Source organism: Neoarius graeffei, chromosome 13 (assembly GCF_027579695.1).
Source record: "Neoarius graeffei isolate fNeoGra1 chromosome 13, fNeoGra1.pri, whole genome shotgun sequence".
NCBI lineage: Eukaryota > Metazoa > Chordata > Actinopteri > Siluriformes > Ariidae > Neoarius > Neoarius graeffei.
The window spans coordinates 36,736,525-36,755,766 of NC_083581.1; the positions used below are offsets into that span (position 1 = coordinate 36,736,525).

Genomic DNA, 19,242 nt, shown 5'->3' on the forward strand with positions numbered 1-19,242 from the left:
ACGGATTCAGGTGAATCTGATAAAATTTTTATAGTTTCGGCCTGGCGTCCACACGGCACCGGCGTTTTGGGTGCCCCAAAACGCAATCTTTTGAGAACGGGTTCCAGAGTGGAAAAATCTGGCAACGGCACCGTTGCGAAGTCGTCTGGATGAGTAGAACGGATTTGTTTACGATGACGTCACAACCACATGACTGTGAGTGCTTCACGCCGGGTAGAAGTGTAACAAACTCAATGCGAGTTGTCAACAAATCCTATAACTTGGTTCATGAAACGCGCTTACAAAACGCTGTGAATATTTATTGTGTAATGGTGCAACATGAGAGAGAGTGAGAGAATAGCCCTTAGGGCAGAGTCTTTAGTCCAAACACTGTGGAAGCAGTATAACCAAAACCGCGCATCGCCCGTGCGCTTTCCAAAAACAAAAACAATCCCACCAGCAAAAATAGGGAAAAAAAAGGAGCGATCTCACTTCTTCAGATGTTGGTTTAAGTCCGACAATACATTCCTCAAAAAGGGCATAGAAGAACAAAGTAATCCATCAACGTGTAGCATTCAATTTATTCCGGACCATTAAAGAATTCTGGAGGATATCAGAATGTTGGCGTACCGGCTTCCATCTACCCCCATTCATTCCTCTTTCCGCGTTTCAAAAAACAAGCACGTGATTTAAAGGGACTATATCCATAGGCTAGGGAGTGAGAAGGTGTGTACTTGTGACAGTGACAGGGAAGAACCTAGGCTCATGCTCGCCCTGAATTTCTCTTAAAGTGAAGGCAGAAGAACGTTCAGCGCCTGGCCAGGCTTTCTATGTATTAATTTACATAGACGTTTTAATATGAAATATAAATAAGTGTCTTAGACAATAGATACTATTTTACGCTACTGATTAATAATCAAAACTTTATGTGGCTGATGCTACAGAAGAAGGGGTTTATGCGCATGCGTCCTACTTCTTCTATTGTTCTGGTGTCTCCGATGGGACCGTCTTACAGCGCACATAGAGGTGTGGCATGTGTATTGCATCGTTTTCAGCAAGCGTTGCGTTGCCATATGAACCTGATATTTTACTGATCCGTTGCCCATGTGGACGCGATATTTTTTTAAAAAAAAATCTCGTTGCCGTTGTCGTGTGGATGTAGCCCAAGACTCCAACTGCACCATTTGACGGTGGCTGTTGCTGCCTTTATGTGAAAGTGTCTCTGCGAATGTGTTGGACTAACGTTACTGCTCGACTGCCCCATTGTAGTTAATAGACGACAGATAAAAAGCTAGTTCATTGCTCAGCAAACCCCACGATCAACAGAGCAATGAATATAGCATGTCACTTCCTTCTCTGGGTGGAGTCTAGACAAATAACAGTTGAAGTTCGAGGTCGTCCCCGTCGTCTCCTCGATAGTTCTTCTACATATGGAACACATAGCAGTGCATTTTTCCCACTGCACGAGAAGTCTGTATCAGCAAAGCGGACAATCCTAGGGGCTTCTCTCCAGGCATTTTAGCGCCATTAACATTAGTTTGTTCCTGAACATGACGTATGAACAGGTGAATGTGCATTCTCTTGCACAAAATTAGTATAAAAATTAATGTAGATGTAAAAATCTTATGCCAAATTATTGTGGCATGTTACAAAAAATAAAGAAAAAATCAGAGTCCTTGTCTCCAATTTACGAGTCCGAATGCAGTTAATGCAAGAGTCCGAGTCATCAATGCTCAAGTCCAAGCTGAGTCACGAGTCCTTAAAATTAGGGCACGAGTCGGACTCGAGTACTACAAGCCTGAAGCTAGCAAGATACATGGCTTACTGTAACAATATTGTTAATCATAGTTTTTCTAAAGTATGTTTAATTATTACAAGTCCAGAAAGTTTCATATTCGCAAGTCACAAGTCTTTTGTCTCGATTGTAGTTTGTCTCTTGTAGATATGCAGCGTTCTACCGTTTATAAAATACAACCCCGATTCCAAAAAAGTTGGGACAAAGTACAAATTGTAAATAAAAACAGAATGCAATAATTTACAAATCTCAAAAACTGATATTGTATTCACAACAGAACATAGACAACATATCAAATGTCGAAAGTGAGACATTTTGAAATTTCATGCCAAATATTGGCTCATTTGAAATTTCATGACAGCAACACATCTCAAAAAAGTTGGGACGGGGCAATAAGAGGCTGGAAAAGTTAAAGGTACAAAAAAGGAACAGCTGGAGGACCAAACTGCAACTCATTAGGTCAATTGGCAATAGGTCATTAACATGACTGGGTATAAAAAGAGCATCTTGGAGTGGCAGCGGCTCTCAGAAGTAAAGATGGGAAGAGGATCACCAATCCCCCTAATTCTGCGCCGACAAATAGTGGAGCAATATCAGAAAGGAGTTCGACAGTGTAAAATTGCAAAGAGTTTGAACATATCATCATCTACTGTGCATAATATCATCAAAAGATTCAGAGAATCTGGAAGAATCTCTGTGCGTAAGGGTCAAGGCCGGAAAACCACACTGGCTGCCCGTGATCTTCGGGCCCTTAGACGGCACTGCATCACATACAGGCATGCTTCTGTATTGGAAATCACAAAATGGGCTCAGGAATATTTCCAGAGAACATTATCTGTGAACACAATTCACCGTGCCATCCGCTGTTGCCAGCTAAAACTCTATAGTTCAAAGAAGAAGCTGTATCTAAACATGATCCAGAAGCGCAGACGTCTTCTCTGGGCCAAGGCTCATTTAAAATGAACTGTGGCAAAGTGGAAAACTGTTCTGTGGTCAGACGAATCAAAATTTGAAGTTCTTTATGGAAATCAGGGACGCCGTGTCATTCGGACTAAAGAGGAGAAGGACGACCCAAGTTGTTATCAGCGCTCAGTTCAGAAGCCTGCATCTCTGATGGTATGGGGTTGCATTAGTGCATGTGGCATGGGCAGCTTACACATCTGGAAAGACACCATCAATGCTGAAAGGTATATCCAGGTTCTAGAGCAACATATGCTCCCATCCAGACGACGTCTCTTTCAGGGAAGACCTTGCATTTTCCAACGTGACAATGCCAAACCACATACTGCATCAATTACAGCATCATGGCTGCGTAGAAGAAGGGTCCGGGTACTGAACTGGCCAGCCTGCAGTCCAGATCTTTCACCCATAGAAAACATTTGGCGCATCATAAAACAGAAGATACGACAAAAAAGACCTAAGACAGTTGAGCAACTAGAATCCTGCATTAGACAAGAATGGGTTAACATTCCTATCCTTAAACTTGAGCAACTTGTCTCCTCAGTCCCCAGACGTTTACAGACTGTTGTAAAGAGAAAAGGGGATGTCTCAGTGGTAAACATGGCCTTGTTCCAACTTTTTTGAGATGTGTTGTTGTCATGAAATTTAAAATCACCTAATTTTTCTCTTTAAATGATACATTTTCTCAGTTTAAACATTTGATATGTCATCTATGTTCTATCCTGAATAAAATAAGGAATTTTGAAACTTCCACATCATTGCATTCCGTTTTTATTTACAATTTGTACTTTGTCCCAACTTTTTTGGAATCGGGGTTGTACAAACAAGTCACAGAATATGGATTCACAAAAAATTTTCAAGAAGAAGAAGATACAAATTATGTATCTTTTATTCACGGATATGTGATATTTTCCATGAAATATCAATAGTAAATTAATAAAGTAAACATATAAATGCAGGTAAGATATTTTAATTATGAACTTCGGCAGTCCAAATATTTAATTTTTTTTAGACTTTTTAATTAGTTTTATACTGAGTTTACAATTCTGGCATCTCGGATGGAACCATTTCCTGCATTTTGTACAATTAAACATAAATCCATATTCTGGCATCCTATACATGCAGTAAAGTGAAATTTCATACATAAATTCCATAACTTCATCTCGCTTGCCTTCACTAGACGGAATCATGAAAAGAAAAAAAAACCCTCCTGTATTAATGCATCTTCTCAGAGGTTGTCTCATAGCTTGGTGGTCATAACATAAGGTCTCTGGCAATCCACCAAAACAAATTTCTACAGCGTTTGCTATCAATCTTTCTGTAGGAGTCATCCGTGAGTTCTACTCCAACGACATCAACACTTTCACGGACATCACTCATGGAAACATCCACTTCGTCCTCATCTTCATTCTTTGTTCCCATTTCAACTTTTGTTGTTTCATCTTCAAGGAGATCTAATTTAACCTTTTTAACTTCAGTGTCTTCAGGATATTCATACTCACCATCACCTGGTCTTGGTTGTTTTCTTCCTGGCTTTTGCATTCTTTGAGCATTTTTCGGTAATACAATAAGATTCGATAAGGTCCAGTGGATCCTAATATTTGTTATATAACTGTCTTTGTAACCTCCGTGTCATTGTTCCGTAGACTTGTAGCAACATTGCTAAAATTAACCATCCGTGATACATCATCTGTAACCAATCCATAATATACTGAAATGTCTGTGACCAATCCGTAAATTACTAGCATCCATGATGCATCCGTATTAAAATCTGTAACCGCTCCATGTTTTGTATCCTTTTTATTAATGTTTCTGTAATCCATAGTCCATGACTGATCCATATTTTGTCAACCACTACAGTGTTCAGTGGGTTTTTTTCCCCGAATGGGGAAATAGGAGGAGCCAGAACATTTAGCCTACAGATAACAATTTAAATAAAGTACAAATTGGAGTGAAAATGGGTTGTTTTGATTTACATTTGAGGTGCTTGGCTTTGGTTAGTGATGGCCAAGTGAGGATCCAAAGTGTGTATCGAGAGTAAGGGGCGTGGCAGACGAAGCCCCGCTGTGAGGCGTGTATCGTTTGCAGAAAACCATGTGACTGATGACTAACAAGCACTGAGCTCTATATAAAATCTGGTGAACTCATAGTCTCGTCAGAGTGAAGCCATCTGGCCGCCATTTTACCACTCGCATCGTGTGTATTTGGGCTCTGTGTTAAACCATCGTATCCGATCAAACTTACCCCAAGAAAAGTATCTCCTGACTTTTTCCCCCTTTCATTACCTCCTCTTATTTTCTCACCTTTACCCACATTCCTTACACATCTTTATAGTGCTCCCCTTCACTGTTATTGTTTTTTTTTCCTTTTCCAGTCCAGTCTCTGTTCTTTATTTTTGAACGGCTCTTTTACTACTATAATTATTTCAACGGAGATTATTTCAGTTTTTCTCTTATACTGTGTATCTTTCTCTTTCGTATAGTCCTTCCTTCCTTCCTTCCTTTCTCTCTCTCTCTCTCTCTCTCTCTCTCTCTCTCTCTCTCTCTCTTTTCATTCATTCATTCATTATACCAACACAAAGGCTGTCCACTCCTTCCTTTCTATTTAGGACAGTTGTTGAAACAATTATTTTCCCATGTTATTTGCTGTTTTCACTTCATTCTCACAGTCATGTCTTAACAGTATTTATTGGTCACATAATTCACTGCCACAATATTCATGCAGCTTGCGACCAATATGATAAATAAATACTTTTCAGACATGACTGTGAGAATGAAGTGACAATGGCAACTAACATGGGAAAATAATCCTGTTTCAACAACTGTCCTAAACAGAAAGGAAGGATTGGACAGCCTTTGTGTTGGTATAATAAATAAATAAATAAATAGAGAGAGGAAGGAAGAAAGAACAATACGAAAGAGAAAGCTACACTGTATAAGAGTGCTCTGAGAGCACAATATCCCCCGCTGGCAACTGTGCCATAACTCTGGTAAAATGCGACTGAATTGAACAAACTTGTAATATGCGTATTACCGACATATAACAAAGAATCCTGTGAAGTTTCATGAAATTCCTCCAAATATTGTGAAAGGAGTTGATTTCAGAAGCTTCCCGGGATGGATGGACAGACAGACGGACATCACCATGACATAATCCCCCTTCGGGCCTTTTGGCCAGTGGGGGATAAAAACTGAAATTATCCCCATTGAAATAATTATAGTAGTAAAAAGAGCCGTTCAAAAAATGATCAGAGACTGAACTGGAAAAGGGGAAAAAAAACAATAATAGTGAAGGGGAGCGCTGTAAAGACATGTAAGGAATGTGGTTAAAGGTGAAAAGAGAAGAGAATGAAGGGAAATGAAAAGTCAGGAGATGCTTTACTTGGGGCAAATTTGATCGGATATGACAGTTTAACACATAACCCAAATACACACGATGTGAGTAGTAAGATGGCGGCCAGATGGCTTCACTCGTCTCTACAGCGGGGAATAGACTATAAGCTCTCCAGATTTTATATAGAGCTCAGTGCTAACAAGGCCTCGGTTGTGATTTACTAAAAGGTCCATAACTTGAAGTCTCATTTAACAGAACTCACTAGCGACACCTACTGCTCAGAGACATGTACAGTATGTTTTAATTTCTACATCACATCAGTGTTCTGCCACTTTGCATTATTGTTTGCATGGACTTTGTGCAATCTTCCATTTTAAAATAACTGCTAAGTAATAAGTATTTATGTGCCTTTTTGTTATTTGTGTCTTCTCTTCTTATTCTTTCTTTCTCTCTCTCTCTCTTTCTCTGTATGAATTTATGCTCAATACAAGTGTTGCCAGGTAAAACAAACATCGCCCAGCAGCACTTATTTTATACCTATATGTTGATAATGGTAATATTTCTCAATCATCAGCTGTCAGCTGTCATTGTGTCCTATAAAAACCCATGACCTTGAGTTTGACATTTCATAGTCATTCAAGGTCAAAGGTCATGGCGGCAACTGAAAGCCCATATGGCACTTCTTATATGTTGATAATGGTGAACATCTGGCTATCGTGAACCATTTTAAAATGATAGCCCTGTGAAAATCCATGACCTTCAGTTTGACCTTTCAGGGTCACTCAAGGTCAAAGGTCATGATGGCAAATGAAAGCCCATATGGCACTTTCTATAAGTTGATAATGGTAAATATCTGTCTACCATCAACCGTTTTCAAGTTACAGCCCTCTGAAAATCCATGACCTTCAGGTTGACCTTTCAGGGTCACTCAAGGTCAAAGATCACAGTGCCAAATGAAAGGCCATATGGGAGTTCCTATATGCTCATAATAGTAAACATCTGTCTCTCGGCAACTGTTTTTGAGTTATAATGGAAAATGTGTTATTTTGATCAAAAGGTTGACCTTTCCAGTGCTCTTGACCTTCACTTTGGCCTGACTACTCCCAAAATTTAATCAGGTAATCTACGGACCATTGCCCACCTACCCTGAAAATTTGAAGTCAATCGGTGCAACCGTCTAGACGCTAGATTGCAGGGGTGTCAGAAGCATTTTTAATGTGGGGGGGACACACTGGCGAGGGGGTCTGAAAATTTTTAATTAATTAGCTGCCATTTCCTGCATTCTGGTGTATTTTTAACAGGTTGTTAAACACCTAATTTTACCTACAAAAGTCACTTAATTCAATGACTATTTTAGAGACTCAACAATAAGTCCTCATTCAACTGGTCCATATATTCATCAGCCTGTTTTTAAACCCACTGCTCTGCCGAAGATAATGAGATGAATGTGACACAATTTATCACCAACAATGACTTTATGGGTGCATTTTACTTTTTATTTTGTGTTTTCTTTTTTATTTAGTTTTAGATGTAACACAACATGCCGCGGGGCGGCACGGTAGTGTAGTGGTTAGCGCTGTCGCCTCACAGCAAGAAGGTCCAGGTTCGAGCCCCGTGGCCGGCGAGGGCCTTTCTGTGCGGAGTTTGCATGTTCTCCCCGTGTCCACATGGGTTTCCTCCGGGTGCTCCGGTTTCCCCCACAGTCCAAAGACATGCAGGTTAGGTTAACTGGTGACTCTAAATTGACCGTAGGTGTGAATGTGAGTGTGAATGGTTGTCTGTGTCTATGTGTCAGCCCTGTGATGACCTGGCGACTTGTCCAGGGTGTACCCCGCCTCTCGCCCGTAGTCAGCTGGGATAGGCTCCAGCTTGCCTGCGACCCTGTAGAACAGGATAAAGCGGCTACAGATAATGAGATGAGATGAGATTACCTCCTCCACTTTCGAGCAGCTTAACCTTGCACCAAAATGTCTGTGCTCGTGCTGAGATTCACTTCACTTGCGCGTGGTGAGTTGTTGTAAGTAACGCCCAGAAAACCCGGAGTGGATTTTCAGTGGTATGTGTATTCTGTTATCGATCAAGTGGAATGGATTCTTTCATGAAGCGATAGCAGCGGCGCTGGGTGAACTAATATTTTATGTTAAATGTGGGGGGGGTCCAAACAAAGAATTATGAAATGTGAAGGGGACACGTCCCCGCCACATTCAATGGTGGTGACACCCATGCTAGATTGTTAACAGACAGACACACAAACAAACCGCACTGATTACAATACCTTACCCCGCTTACTCTGTCGCGGGTGAGGTAAATATTGTGTCTGCACAATAAAAAGGTGTACATAAACATAAAGAGGCGTAACCTTCAGTGTGTGTGATGGGACCGCGAGTGCTGCTGCAGCCGTGTCGTGCACAGAGGAACATTCAGAGGATCATTTTTCGGAACAGACTTTTTTCCCCACTGTGTTTGGATTGAGGCAGTTCCTTTTCTCAAACACTCAGAATGAAACACTGACGTGAACCAAACAAACCGAGGCCTCGTCTGTCATCGATCATATAGTTTTCTGATAAACGATACACACCTCAAAGCAGGGCTTCGTCTACACACCCCCTTATATTCGATACACACTTCGGGGCCTCGGCTTCAGACGGACGATCACCAGCTTTGGTACTAGCTTCATTCTCAGATTAGCAAAACAAGCTACCCTGAGGAAAATTGAAAACTGAATTTGAGGAGAAGATTACTGAATAGGGCGGCATGGTGGTGGAGTGGTTAGCGCTGTCGCCTCACAGCAAGAAGGTCCGGGTTCGAGCCCCGTGGCCGGCGAGGGCCTTTCTGTGTGGAGTTTGCATGTTCTCCCCGTGTCCGCGTGGGTTTCCTCCGGGTGCTCCGGTTTCCCCCACAGTCCAAAGACATGCAGGTTAGGTTAACTGGTGACTCTAAATTGACCGTAGGTGTGAATGTGAGTGTGAATGTTTGTCTGTGTCTATGTGTCAGCCCTGTGATGACCTGGCGACTTGTCCAGGGTGTACCCCACCTTTCGCCCGTAGTCAGCTGGGATAGGCTCCAGCTTGCCTGCGACCCTGTAGAACAGGATAAAGCGGCTAGAGAGAATGAGATGAGATGAAGACGTCTTAGAATAAGTTGGTTGCAATCTGGAACCAAGTTTAATAATCTCAGAATTGGTGTCTTGTATTCTTCTAATAGGAAATGCTAGATCGTTTCAACTATTTTCACTTGCTAAGATATCATTTTTTGCAGTGTAACTGTACCAGCTACATATAGTCACTAGCAATCCAACGATCCTGTGACTTCCTTCCAAGCTGCACTTTTTCATAATGTCTCTAGACACATTTAATAAGAGGTCGTTTATGACAGGATAAATTGAAACCATGGTGATGAGATTTTCTGTGACGAGCATGTGGGAGCAGGTAGTCATGTTTTCACAGCTGCAGGAATGGGGTTTGATCCTGAGCTTTGTTGCTTTACTCTGGGTTCTCCGGTTTCCTCTCACCTCGCAAAAAACATGCCAGTATTAACACTGAATTGGATTTGCTACTCTAAATTACCCCTCGGTGTGTGTGAATGAGGTGAGTGAGCATGCGTGCATGTGTACCTGCGTGTATGCACACTTGGTGCCCTGTGATGAACTAACGTCCCATCCATGATGAAAGCACTTACTGAAGATGAATGAATTGAATCAGAATAATGATCTGATTTTAATTTTGATTTTTATTCTGATTCAGATCCCTTTTTTTTCTAATTAGCTCCACCAACTTTGTTGGAAGAGGTTATGTTTTTGTCTCTGTTTGTTTGTTTGTTTGTTTGTTTATTCCCAATGTTACTCAAAAACTAGTGAACAGATCTGGATGAAATTTGGTGTACAGCTTCAGTATTATCCTCAGTTCCAGTGATTTGATTTTGATCTTGATATGTGGCTTGGCGGAGGTATGAACTCTCCCAAGTGCCCTTCTGGTTTTGATTCTGCTTCGAATTTTGATTTTGTTTCCGAATCAGCTGCAGATTATTTTTTTTCCTGATTCAGATTTTAATTTTGATTTCTGATTTTTTTCTCTAATTTTGATTGAGTTTGATTCAGATCCTTTTTCTGATTCTGATTCACATTTTAATTTTGATTCTATATCAGATTTAGATTCTTTTTCCTCCCTGATTTCGATTTTGTTTCATATATCCTTTTTGTCTGAATCTGATTAGAATTTTTTGATTCACATACCAATGTGGAATTCTCAGTCAGTGTGACAAATTGATTCCTGAATCAAGAGCCTAGCGGATTAGCTCAGTTTGGCTTTTGGGCTTTTTTAGACAGAGACGTTTCTTCTCATCGGTCACTTCTCTCTTTACTTTGTGCTTGACGCAATGTGTAGGATGCCAAAGTAAGTGTGATGTGTGTTCTGTGTCTCACCAGCCCACGTGTGTATCTTCTTATTACTCATCCACGTGTGTTTGTACACTCTTCGAAAAAAGGGAACTAAACTGGCTCATTCCTTGTCTCTGGGGTGATGCCCTCAAGCGCATACCTTTTGGTACCTGTCCATACTTCAAGTACAGTCTGACTGTATATCTTACTTAAGCTACTTTATCCACATTTCCAGGTGACCGATGCAGGTACACAAGGAAAGGTACAGTGTCGTCCCCTTTTTTCTGACAATGTAGTCATTTCACGTCTCCTGCTCTCCGCCACTCTTTAAATGTTTCTCTCTGAGTTAGTCAGCCGTCTCTGAGTCATGTCGCATGCCCACATATGGTTTATTTTTGGATCATTCAAAGAAAATTCAGAACATTCTGTTTGATCACGTCTCTCATTACACACTGGTCAAAATGTTCCAGTGTTTTTATGCGTGTCTGAGTGTGTCCTTAATCACTAACCCCTTGTTCCTGAATTGTAGCGGTGTCAGGTAGGTAATCAAAGTCTCTGATATCAAATAGCTTTTTTTTTCTTTTTTAAATTTTCCTTGATAATCTCCAATCCAATCCAAAAAGTGTACCAGGGCTGTGTTCCAATTCTCATCTGCACTTAACTATACTGATACACACATTCTGTGGACTTCCTGTGGACATATTGACTCACTGGCCACTTTATTAGGAACACCCCATGCACCTGCTATTTTATGTGGTTCTCTAATCAGCCGATCCCTTGGCAGCAGCACAATGCATTAAAATCATGCAGATACAAATCAAGAAGTTCAGTTAATTTAATGTTCACTTCAAACATCAGAATGGGAAAAATTGTGATCTCAAAGCGTGACTTTCTTTCACTGTGGAACTGTGGGTGTTGGTTTGAGCCAGATGGACTGGTTTGAGTACAACCCCGATTCCAAAAAAGTTGGGACAAAGTACAAATTGTAAATAAAAACGGAATGCAATAATTTACAAATCTCAAAAACTGATATTGTATTCACAATAGAACATAGACAACATATCAAATGTCGAAAGTGAGACATTTTGAAATTTCATGCCAAATATTGTCTCATTTGAAATTTCATGACAGCAACACATCTCAAAAAAGTTGGGACAGGGGCAATAAGAGGCTGGAAAAGTTAAAGGTACAAAAAAGGAACAGCTGGAGGACCAAATTGCAACTCATTAGGTCAATTGGCAATAGGTCATTAACATGACTGGGTATAAAAAGAGCATCTTGGAGTGGCAGCGGCTCTCAGAAGTAAAGATGGGAAGAGGATCACCAATCCCCCTAATTCTGCGCCGACAAATAGTGGAGCAATATCAGAAAGGAGTTCGACAGTGTAAAATTGCAAAGGGTTTGAACATATCATCATCTACAGTGCATAATATCATCAAAAGATTCAAAGAATCTGGAAGAATATCTGTGCGTAAGGGTCAAGGCTGGAAAACCATACTGGGTGCCCGTGATCTTCGGGCCCTTAGACGGCACTGCATCACATACAGGCATGCTTCTGTACTGGAAATCACAAAATGGGCTCAGGAATATTTCCAGAGAACATTATCTGTGAATACAATTCACCATGCCATCCGCCATTGCCAGCTAAAACTCTATAGTTCAAAGAAGAAGCCGTATCTAAACATGATCCAGAAGCGCAGACGTCTTCTCGGGGCCAAGGCTCATTTAAAATGGACTGTGGCAAAGTGGAAAACTGTTCTGTGGTCAGATGAATCAAAATGTGAAGTTCTTTATGGAAATCAGGGATGCCGTGTCATTCGGACTAAAGAGGAGTAGGATGACCCAAGTTGTTATCAGCGCTCAGTTCAGAAGCCTGCATCTCTGATGGTATGGAGTTGCATTAGTGCGTGTGGCATGGGCAGCTTACATATCTGGAAAGACACCATCAATGCTGAAAGGTATATCCAGGTTCGAGAGCAACATATGCTCCCATCCAGACGACGTCTCTTTCAGGGAAGACCTTGCATTTTCCAACATGACAATGCCAAACCACATACTGCATCAATTACAGCATCATGGCTGCGTAGAAGAAGGGTCCGGGTACTGAACTGGCCAGCCTGCAGTCCAGATCTTTCACCCATAGAAAACATTTGGCGCATCATAAAACGGAAGATACGACAAAAAAGACCTAAGACAGTTGAGCAACTAGAATCCTGCATTAGACAAGAATGGGTTAACATTCCTATCCCTAAACTTGAGCAACTTGTCTCCTCAGTCCCCAGACATTTACAGACTGTTGTAAAGAGAAAAGGGGATGTCTCACAGTGGTAAACATGGCCTTGTCCCAACTTTTTTGAGATGTGTTGTTTTCATGAAATTTAAAATCACCTAATTTTTTCTCTTTAAATGATACATTTTCTCAGTTTAAACATTTGATATGTCATCTATGTTCTATTCTGAATAAAATATGGAATTTTGAAACTTCCACATCTTTGCATTCCGTTTTTATTTACAATTTGTACTTTGTCCCAACTTTTTTGGAATCGGGGTTGTATTTCAGAAACTGCTGATCTCCTGGGGTTTTCACTCACAACAGTCTCTAGAGTTTACACAGGATGGTGTGAAAAACAAAAAACGCTGAGTGAGCGACAGTTCTGTGGGTGGAAACAAACGCCTTGTTGATAAGAGAGGTCAGAGGAGAATGGCCAGATTGGTTCGAGCTGCCAGGAAGGATACAGTAACTCAGAGCAACTCTTTACAACTGTGGTGAACAGAAAAGCATCTCAGCATGCAACAGCAGGAGAACACATTGAAAGAAAATCACTCCTGCCAACCAAGAACAGGAACCTTAGAATCAATAACAAGTTCCTATTAAAGTGGCCGGTGAGTGTATACAGGTATACGAGCGATAAAAACATTATGGATGGAGAAGATAGAGGAAAGGGTGAATCCATGATTGTGGTGCCTTAGCACTTCTAATTCTTAAAAAATAAAATCCTCATTTAATCTTTCAAAATGTAAAGGAGGCAATAATATTTCATTCTTGATAAGAGTATTTGTTTTAATAGAATTAGCAAATACATGATGAATTATTAACTCGTATCCATGCTAAGGATGGCACGGTGGTGTAGTGGTTAGCACTGTCACCTCACAGCAAGAAGGTTCTGGGTTCGAATCTCCCAGCTTTCTGTGCGGAGTTTGCATGTTCTCCCCGTGTCTGCGTGGGTTTCTTCTGGGTGCTCTGGTTTCCCCCACAGTCCAAAGACATGCAGTTAGGCTAACTGGCGACTCTAAATTGTCCATTGATCAAGTTTGGAGCGGGATGGGCTCCGCCAAGTTTAAATGCCCGACGCACACCAATGATGGACTGTTAAAATGTGGTGCCCCTATGGCTCTTGCCAGCGATGGTACAAAAAAGAAGATCCATGCTAATAACATGAGGAAATTGAAGAGATTCTAATGATTTATTGAAATTTATTTTTTAATTCATAATTTACTTCTCTTGTACTTTTTTTGTCCCTTCTTGTTAACTGCTTCTGTTATTTTTAAGATTGTGGGGTTTCTTTTATTTGATTTTATATATTAGCTTTCTGTCTGCTGATGACTTTCTATCTGCAGTTTGTCTAAAGGATTGTACTTTCAAAATATTATTGAAAATTTAAAAAAAAATTATTTGAACTGGATATTCCTGGTAACAGGGCTGTGTGTACCGCTTGTCTATCTCCTTACATTTTAATCCACTTATGGTATGACATATCATGTAAAGAATAAAAGAATCAGCATAAAGAGAATAAAATAGATTTTATGCATAAAAGAAAGTAAAGGAATATCAAATAATTCCACAATACAATTATTCAATATTTGACCATATCACTGAATCTGCAACAAAATAATTAAATTTTGAGTCATAAGGAAATTATTCGATATTTGACAGTACCACTGAATCTGCTGCAAAATGATTCAATTTTGATTCATAAAGAAATTATTCGATATTTGACAATACCACGGAATCTGCTAAGAAATTATTCCATTTTGATTCATAATGATTCGATACTTGACAACATCACTGAATCTGCAATGAAATGATTCCATTTTGATTCATAAGGAAATGATTCGATATTTGACAATATACTGAATCTGCTACAAAATTATTCCATTTTGATTCATAAGGAAATTATTCAATATTTGACAATACCACTGAAACTGAATCTGCTAAGAAATGATTCCATTTTGATTCATAAGGAAATGATTCGATATTTGACAATACCACTGAATCTGCTAAGAAATTATTCCATTTTGATTCATAATGATTCGATACTTGACAACATCACTGAATCTGCAATGAAATGATTCCATTTTGATTCATAAGGAAATGATTCAATATTTGACAATACCACTGAATCTGCTACAAAATGATTCCATTTTGATTCATAAGGCAATGATTCGATATTTGGCAATACCACTGAAATTGAATCTGCTAAGTAATTATTCCATTTTGATTCATAAGGAAATTATTCAATATTTGACAATACAACTAAATCTGCTCCGAAATGATCCCACTTTGATTCATAAGGCAGTGATTCAATATTTGCTAAACTGAATCTGCAATGAAATGATTCCATTTTGATTCATAAGTAAATGATTCGATATTTGACAATATACTGAATCTGCTGCAAAATGATTCAATTTTGATTCATAAGGAAATGATTCAATATTTGAATCTGCAATGAAATGATTCCATTTTGTTTCATTAGGAAATGATTTGATATTTGAATCTGCAATGAAATGATTCCATTTTGATTCATAAGTAAATGATTTGATATTTGACAATATACTGAATCTGCTGCAAAATGATTCAATTTTGATTCATAAGGAAATTATTCGATGTTTGAATCTGCAATGAAATGATTCCATTTTGATTCATAAGGAAATGATTCGATATTTCACAATACAACTAAATCTGCTCCGAAATGATTCCACTTCGATTCATAAGGCAGTGATTCAATATTTGCTAAACTGAATCTGCAATGAAATGATTCCATTTTGATTCATAAGGAAATTATTCGATATTTGACAATACCACTGAAACTGAATCTGATAAGAAATTATTCCATTTTGATTCATAAGGAAATGATTCAATATTTGACAATACCACTGAAACTGAATCTGCTGAGAAATTATTCCATTTTGATTCATAAGGAAATTATTCGATTTTTGACAATACCACTGAATCTGCTAAGAAATTATTCCATTTTGAGTCATAATGATTTGATACTTGACAACATCACTGAATCTGCAATGAAATGATTCCATTTTGATTCATAAGGAAATGATTCAATATTTGACAATACCACTGAATCTGCTACAAAATGATTCCATTTTGATTCATAAGGAAATGATTCGATATTTGACAATACCACTGAAATTGAATCTGCAATGAAATGATTCCATTTTGATTCATAAGGAAATTATTCAATATTTGACAATACAACTAAATCTGCTCCTAAATGATTCCACTTTGATTCATAAGGCAGTGATTCAATATTTGCTAAACTGAATTGCAATGAAATGATTCCATTTTGATTCATAAGGATATTCGATATTTGACAATATACTGAATCTGCTGCAAAATGATTCAATTTTGATTCATAAGGAAATGATTCGATATTTGAATCTGCAATGATATGATTCCATTTTGATTCATAAGGAAATGATTCGATATTTGACAATATACTGAATCTGCTGCAAAATGATTCAATTTTGATTCATAAGGAAATTATTTGATATTTGAATCTGCAATGAAATGATTCCATTTTGATTCATAAGTAAATGATTCGATATTTGACAATACAACTAAATCTGCTCCGAAATGATTCCACTTTGATTCATAAGGCAGTGATTAAATATTTGCTAAACTGAATCTGCTATGATGTGATTCAATTTAATACCCTCCATTCTAAATGCAAAATACTTTGTTCCAAATCTGGAGTAAGCTTTTTAATATAAAATGTGAATATTTTAAGTATCAGTGTTACAGGCAAATCACCTTACTTGCCTTTGTACATATGTACCGTTTTCATTCTTGCCTTGATTCATTTCAATCATTGAATTTAAATCGATGCAGTGATCTGAATCATTAGAGCTTTATACCTGGAGTCCATCAAGGGAAGTATATGGATATGAGACGCACACTGTGATAGATTATTGGAACACAGCCTTTGTGTGTGTGTGTGTGTGTGTGTGTGTGTGTGTGTGTGTGTGTGTGTGAGAGAGAGAGAGAATCACTGATAAAAGCTGCTGCTGTTCTTTCGCTCTCTTCAGGAAGCAGAGACCCCTCGCAGTGTTCTGGAGGAGATTGGCCTCACCTAAACAGCCGAGAAGGACACACTGTCTCACACACACAAACACATACACACACACTTACTGTTTGTCTATTTAAAGATGTAGCGCACACACACACACACACACACACACACACACACACACCTTAGTGGATTTCAGCAATTCATGCATCATTTGTTTTCTCTATCTGTGTGCTTAAAACGACACACAATGTAGCACTGTACAGATTCATCAGGAAAACTGACTTTTCCTCACGTTAACTCAGCCTTAAGATCAGCTCAAGTTTACACTCTGTATTCAACGACATCATCTGTCACATCGTTTTACTTCTGCACCTCATCAGAAAAGGCAAAACATCACATCTACATATTGCCTGTAAAAAGTATTTCGGTGCTTTTTCAATATTATATTAAATTACAGCATGGAACCAGGAAGTGAAAAATAAAATAAAGCGATATTTATATCCCACATAGAGCTTCTCCAGTTTTGCTCTGGAGATGCTAGCGGCGTTCTGTCTCTCCACGTGCGCGTCAGACTCAAAAAGGGAATCGTTTGGAAGTGGAATTGAATATTAATCATTCTGATGGTGATATACCTCCAATGAATATTTATTCTGATGCTATATTACAACCTTTTATTTATTAATTATCTTATTGAAACTAAGATGTCATTTATGGCTATGTGTGTAGCGATTTAAACACACACTCTACATGTAGTACAAAACTAAAGAATCTTCAGACACAAAACATGTCTGGGTGAATTTTCAAGTAAGTTTTGATTTTTTTTTTTGTTTGTTTGTTTCTCCAAAATTTTCTGTTAGCAGAATTTTTGCTACTCATCACTATAATATCCATGCGCAGGTTTACTTTCTTCTTCTTTTGGGTTTTACGGCAGCTGGCATCCACAGTGTTGCATTACTGCCATCTACAGGTTTACCTTGACCGTGCACTGACAGTTACATCATTTTGTTGCTAAACGAACAGCTGATCACACCAAGGTGCTCGCCGACCACTGATATTTATTAGTTTGGTCCTGCGTTTCCTTTCCTTCGTATACAACATAACGATTTTTCTTCTCGCTTTCTGTTACTGTAGTCAGTCTTTCATGCTTCATTTGCATGCTCGCGTCCTCCATTGTTCTCTCCTGTTTCAACTTTGTATCCCACAATGCCTTGCATGAACAGGGAAAGCCCACCATGTCATGCATGACGTAGTATCTTGTATTGGGTCATGGTGAAGCAGGAAAAAATAGCAGAGAATTTAGGGCCACATGGCATTAAATTCATTAATTGTTTTTTTTTTTAAACAAATAAAATTGAAAGTCTGTGATCCAAATTCAGTAGCTTTCGGTCCACTAAACAAAAATAATTGGCTGTCAGAGAAAATTGTTTTTGTGACCTACACTTGAAAAACCTGAAAGGCAGTCTAGCTTTAAATACATCATGGTTCTGTGCTTTAGTAATTAAATAGGAAAGGGACCAAGCGGGCAACTGAAATCCTTTTTATAGGCACGGTGTTATGATAGGAGTTAAAGTCTGGAAAGATCATTCATTTACCACCAGAAGTTTCTAGAAAGTCCACTTTGGAAAATAAAAAACGGGAAAAAAAAAGACAGAGAAAGGGATTCATTCACAAAACCAAAGAGCTCATCATCTATATTTGATATCAGTTTACATGACGTATGAGCTGAAGTGTTTTAGTTCATCTCAGTGAGTTTGGATGGAGCAGAAAGCACACGAGACGGATCGACAGATCGTATCAAGCCGTGAACATTCACAGTGTTAACACGAGACATAAACACAACAATGATCCACTGTGTTAAACTCCTGAGAGTCAGCTGAGACGTAAATGCTGTAACTCTTCAGTATTAAAGGAGCAGTTTATCGGTTTTAGAGCCCGTGAAGTGAATTATAATTGTGACGAAAACATTGAGACACACTCTATTTAAACTCTATCATGATTTACCTGTTAGACAAAATAAAAAAGGCCTGAGTGTCTCTCTCTCTCTCTCTCTCTCTCTCTCTCTCTCTCTGTCCTGGCTGAAGGACGAGAAACACTTTTCAAAATTACAAACTGCACCTTTAAGTGACTTCAAACATTCAGCCATTTATAATCAGTGCTTACTTTGTTTTATGCCATATTTGTACTATATATACACTATACACATATATCACGCTCAAATTGATCAATGATATCCAGTAAAACTGTGATGCTGTGACCTTTGCTATATCTGGCCTGTATGGCCCTTCATTCTCCTTCACCCTTCTGTCCCCACATGGTGGAAACATGTTAAATGTTGTGGTTCGAAATAAATCCGTCCTGCTGTGTTTGTGGCTCAACATGGAATAAAAATTGTTTACACATGTTTAAAAGTGGTTCATGTGTGTGTGTGTGTGTGTGTCTGCTTTAATATTGTTCTCTCCACCTCTTAAAGAAATCTCCTTCATTCACTCTTCAAT

At 38.9% G+C, this 19,242-nt stretch overlaps 1 protein-coding gene across 2 annotated transcripts in view; it reads left to right on the plus strand.

Moving 5' to 3' along the window:
- The window catches only part of LOC132896665 (AP-1 complex subunit sigma-2), a 103,399-nt gene extending 84,244 nt beyond the window's left edge, over nt 1-19,155 (plus strand). For both annotated transcript variants that reach the window (XM_060937655.1, XM_060937653.1), the window contains one exon: nt 16,764-19,155. Coding sequence is in view for 1 of the 2 variants with exons in the window: in XM_060937653.1 (XP_060793636.1) it covers nt 16,764-16,811 (48 nt within the window). In the remaining variant the exon portion in view is untranslated. The remainder of the gene's footprint in view (nt 1-16,763) is intronic.
- The last annotated feature ends 87 nt before the right edge of the window (nt 19,156-19,242 follow it).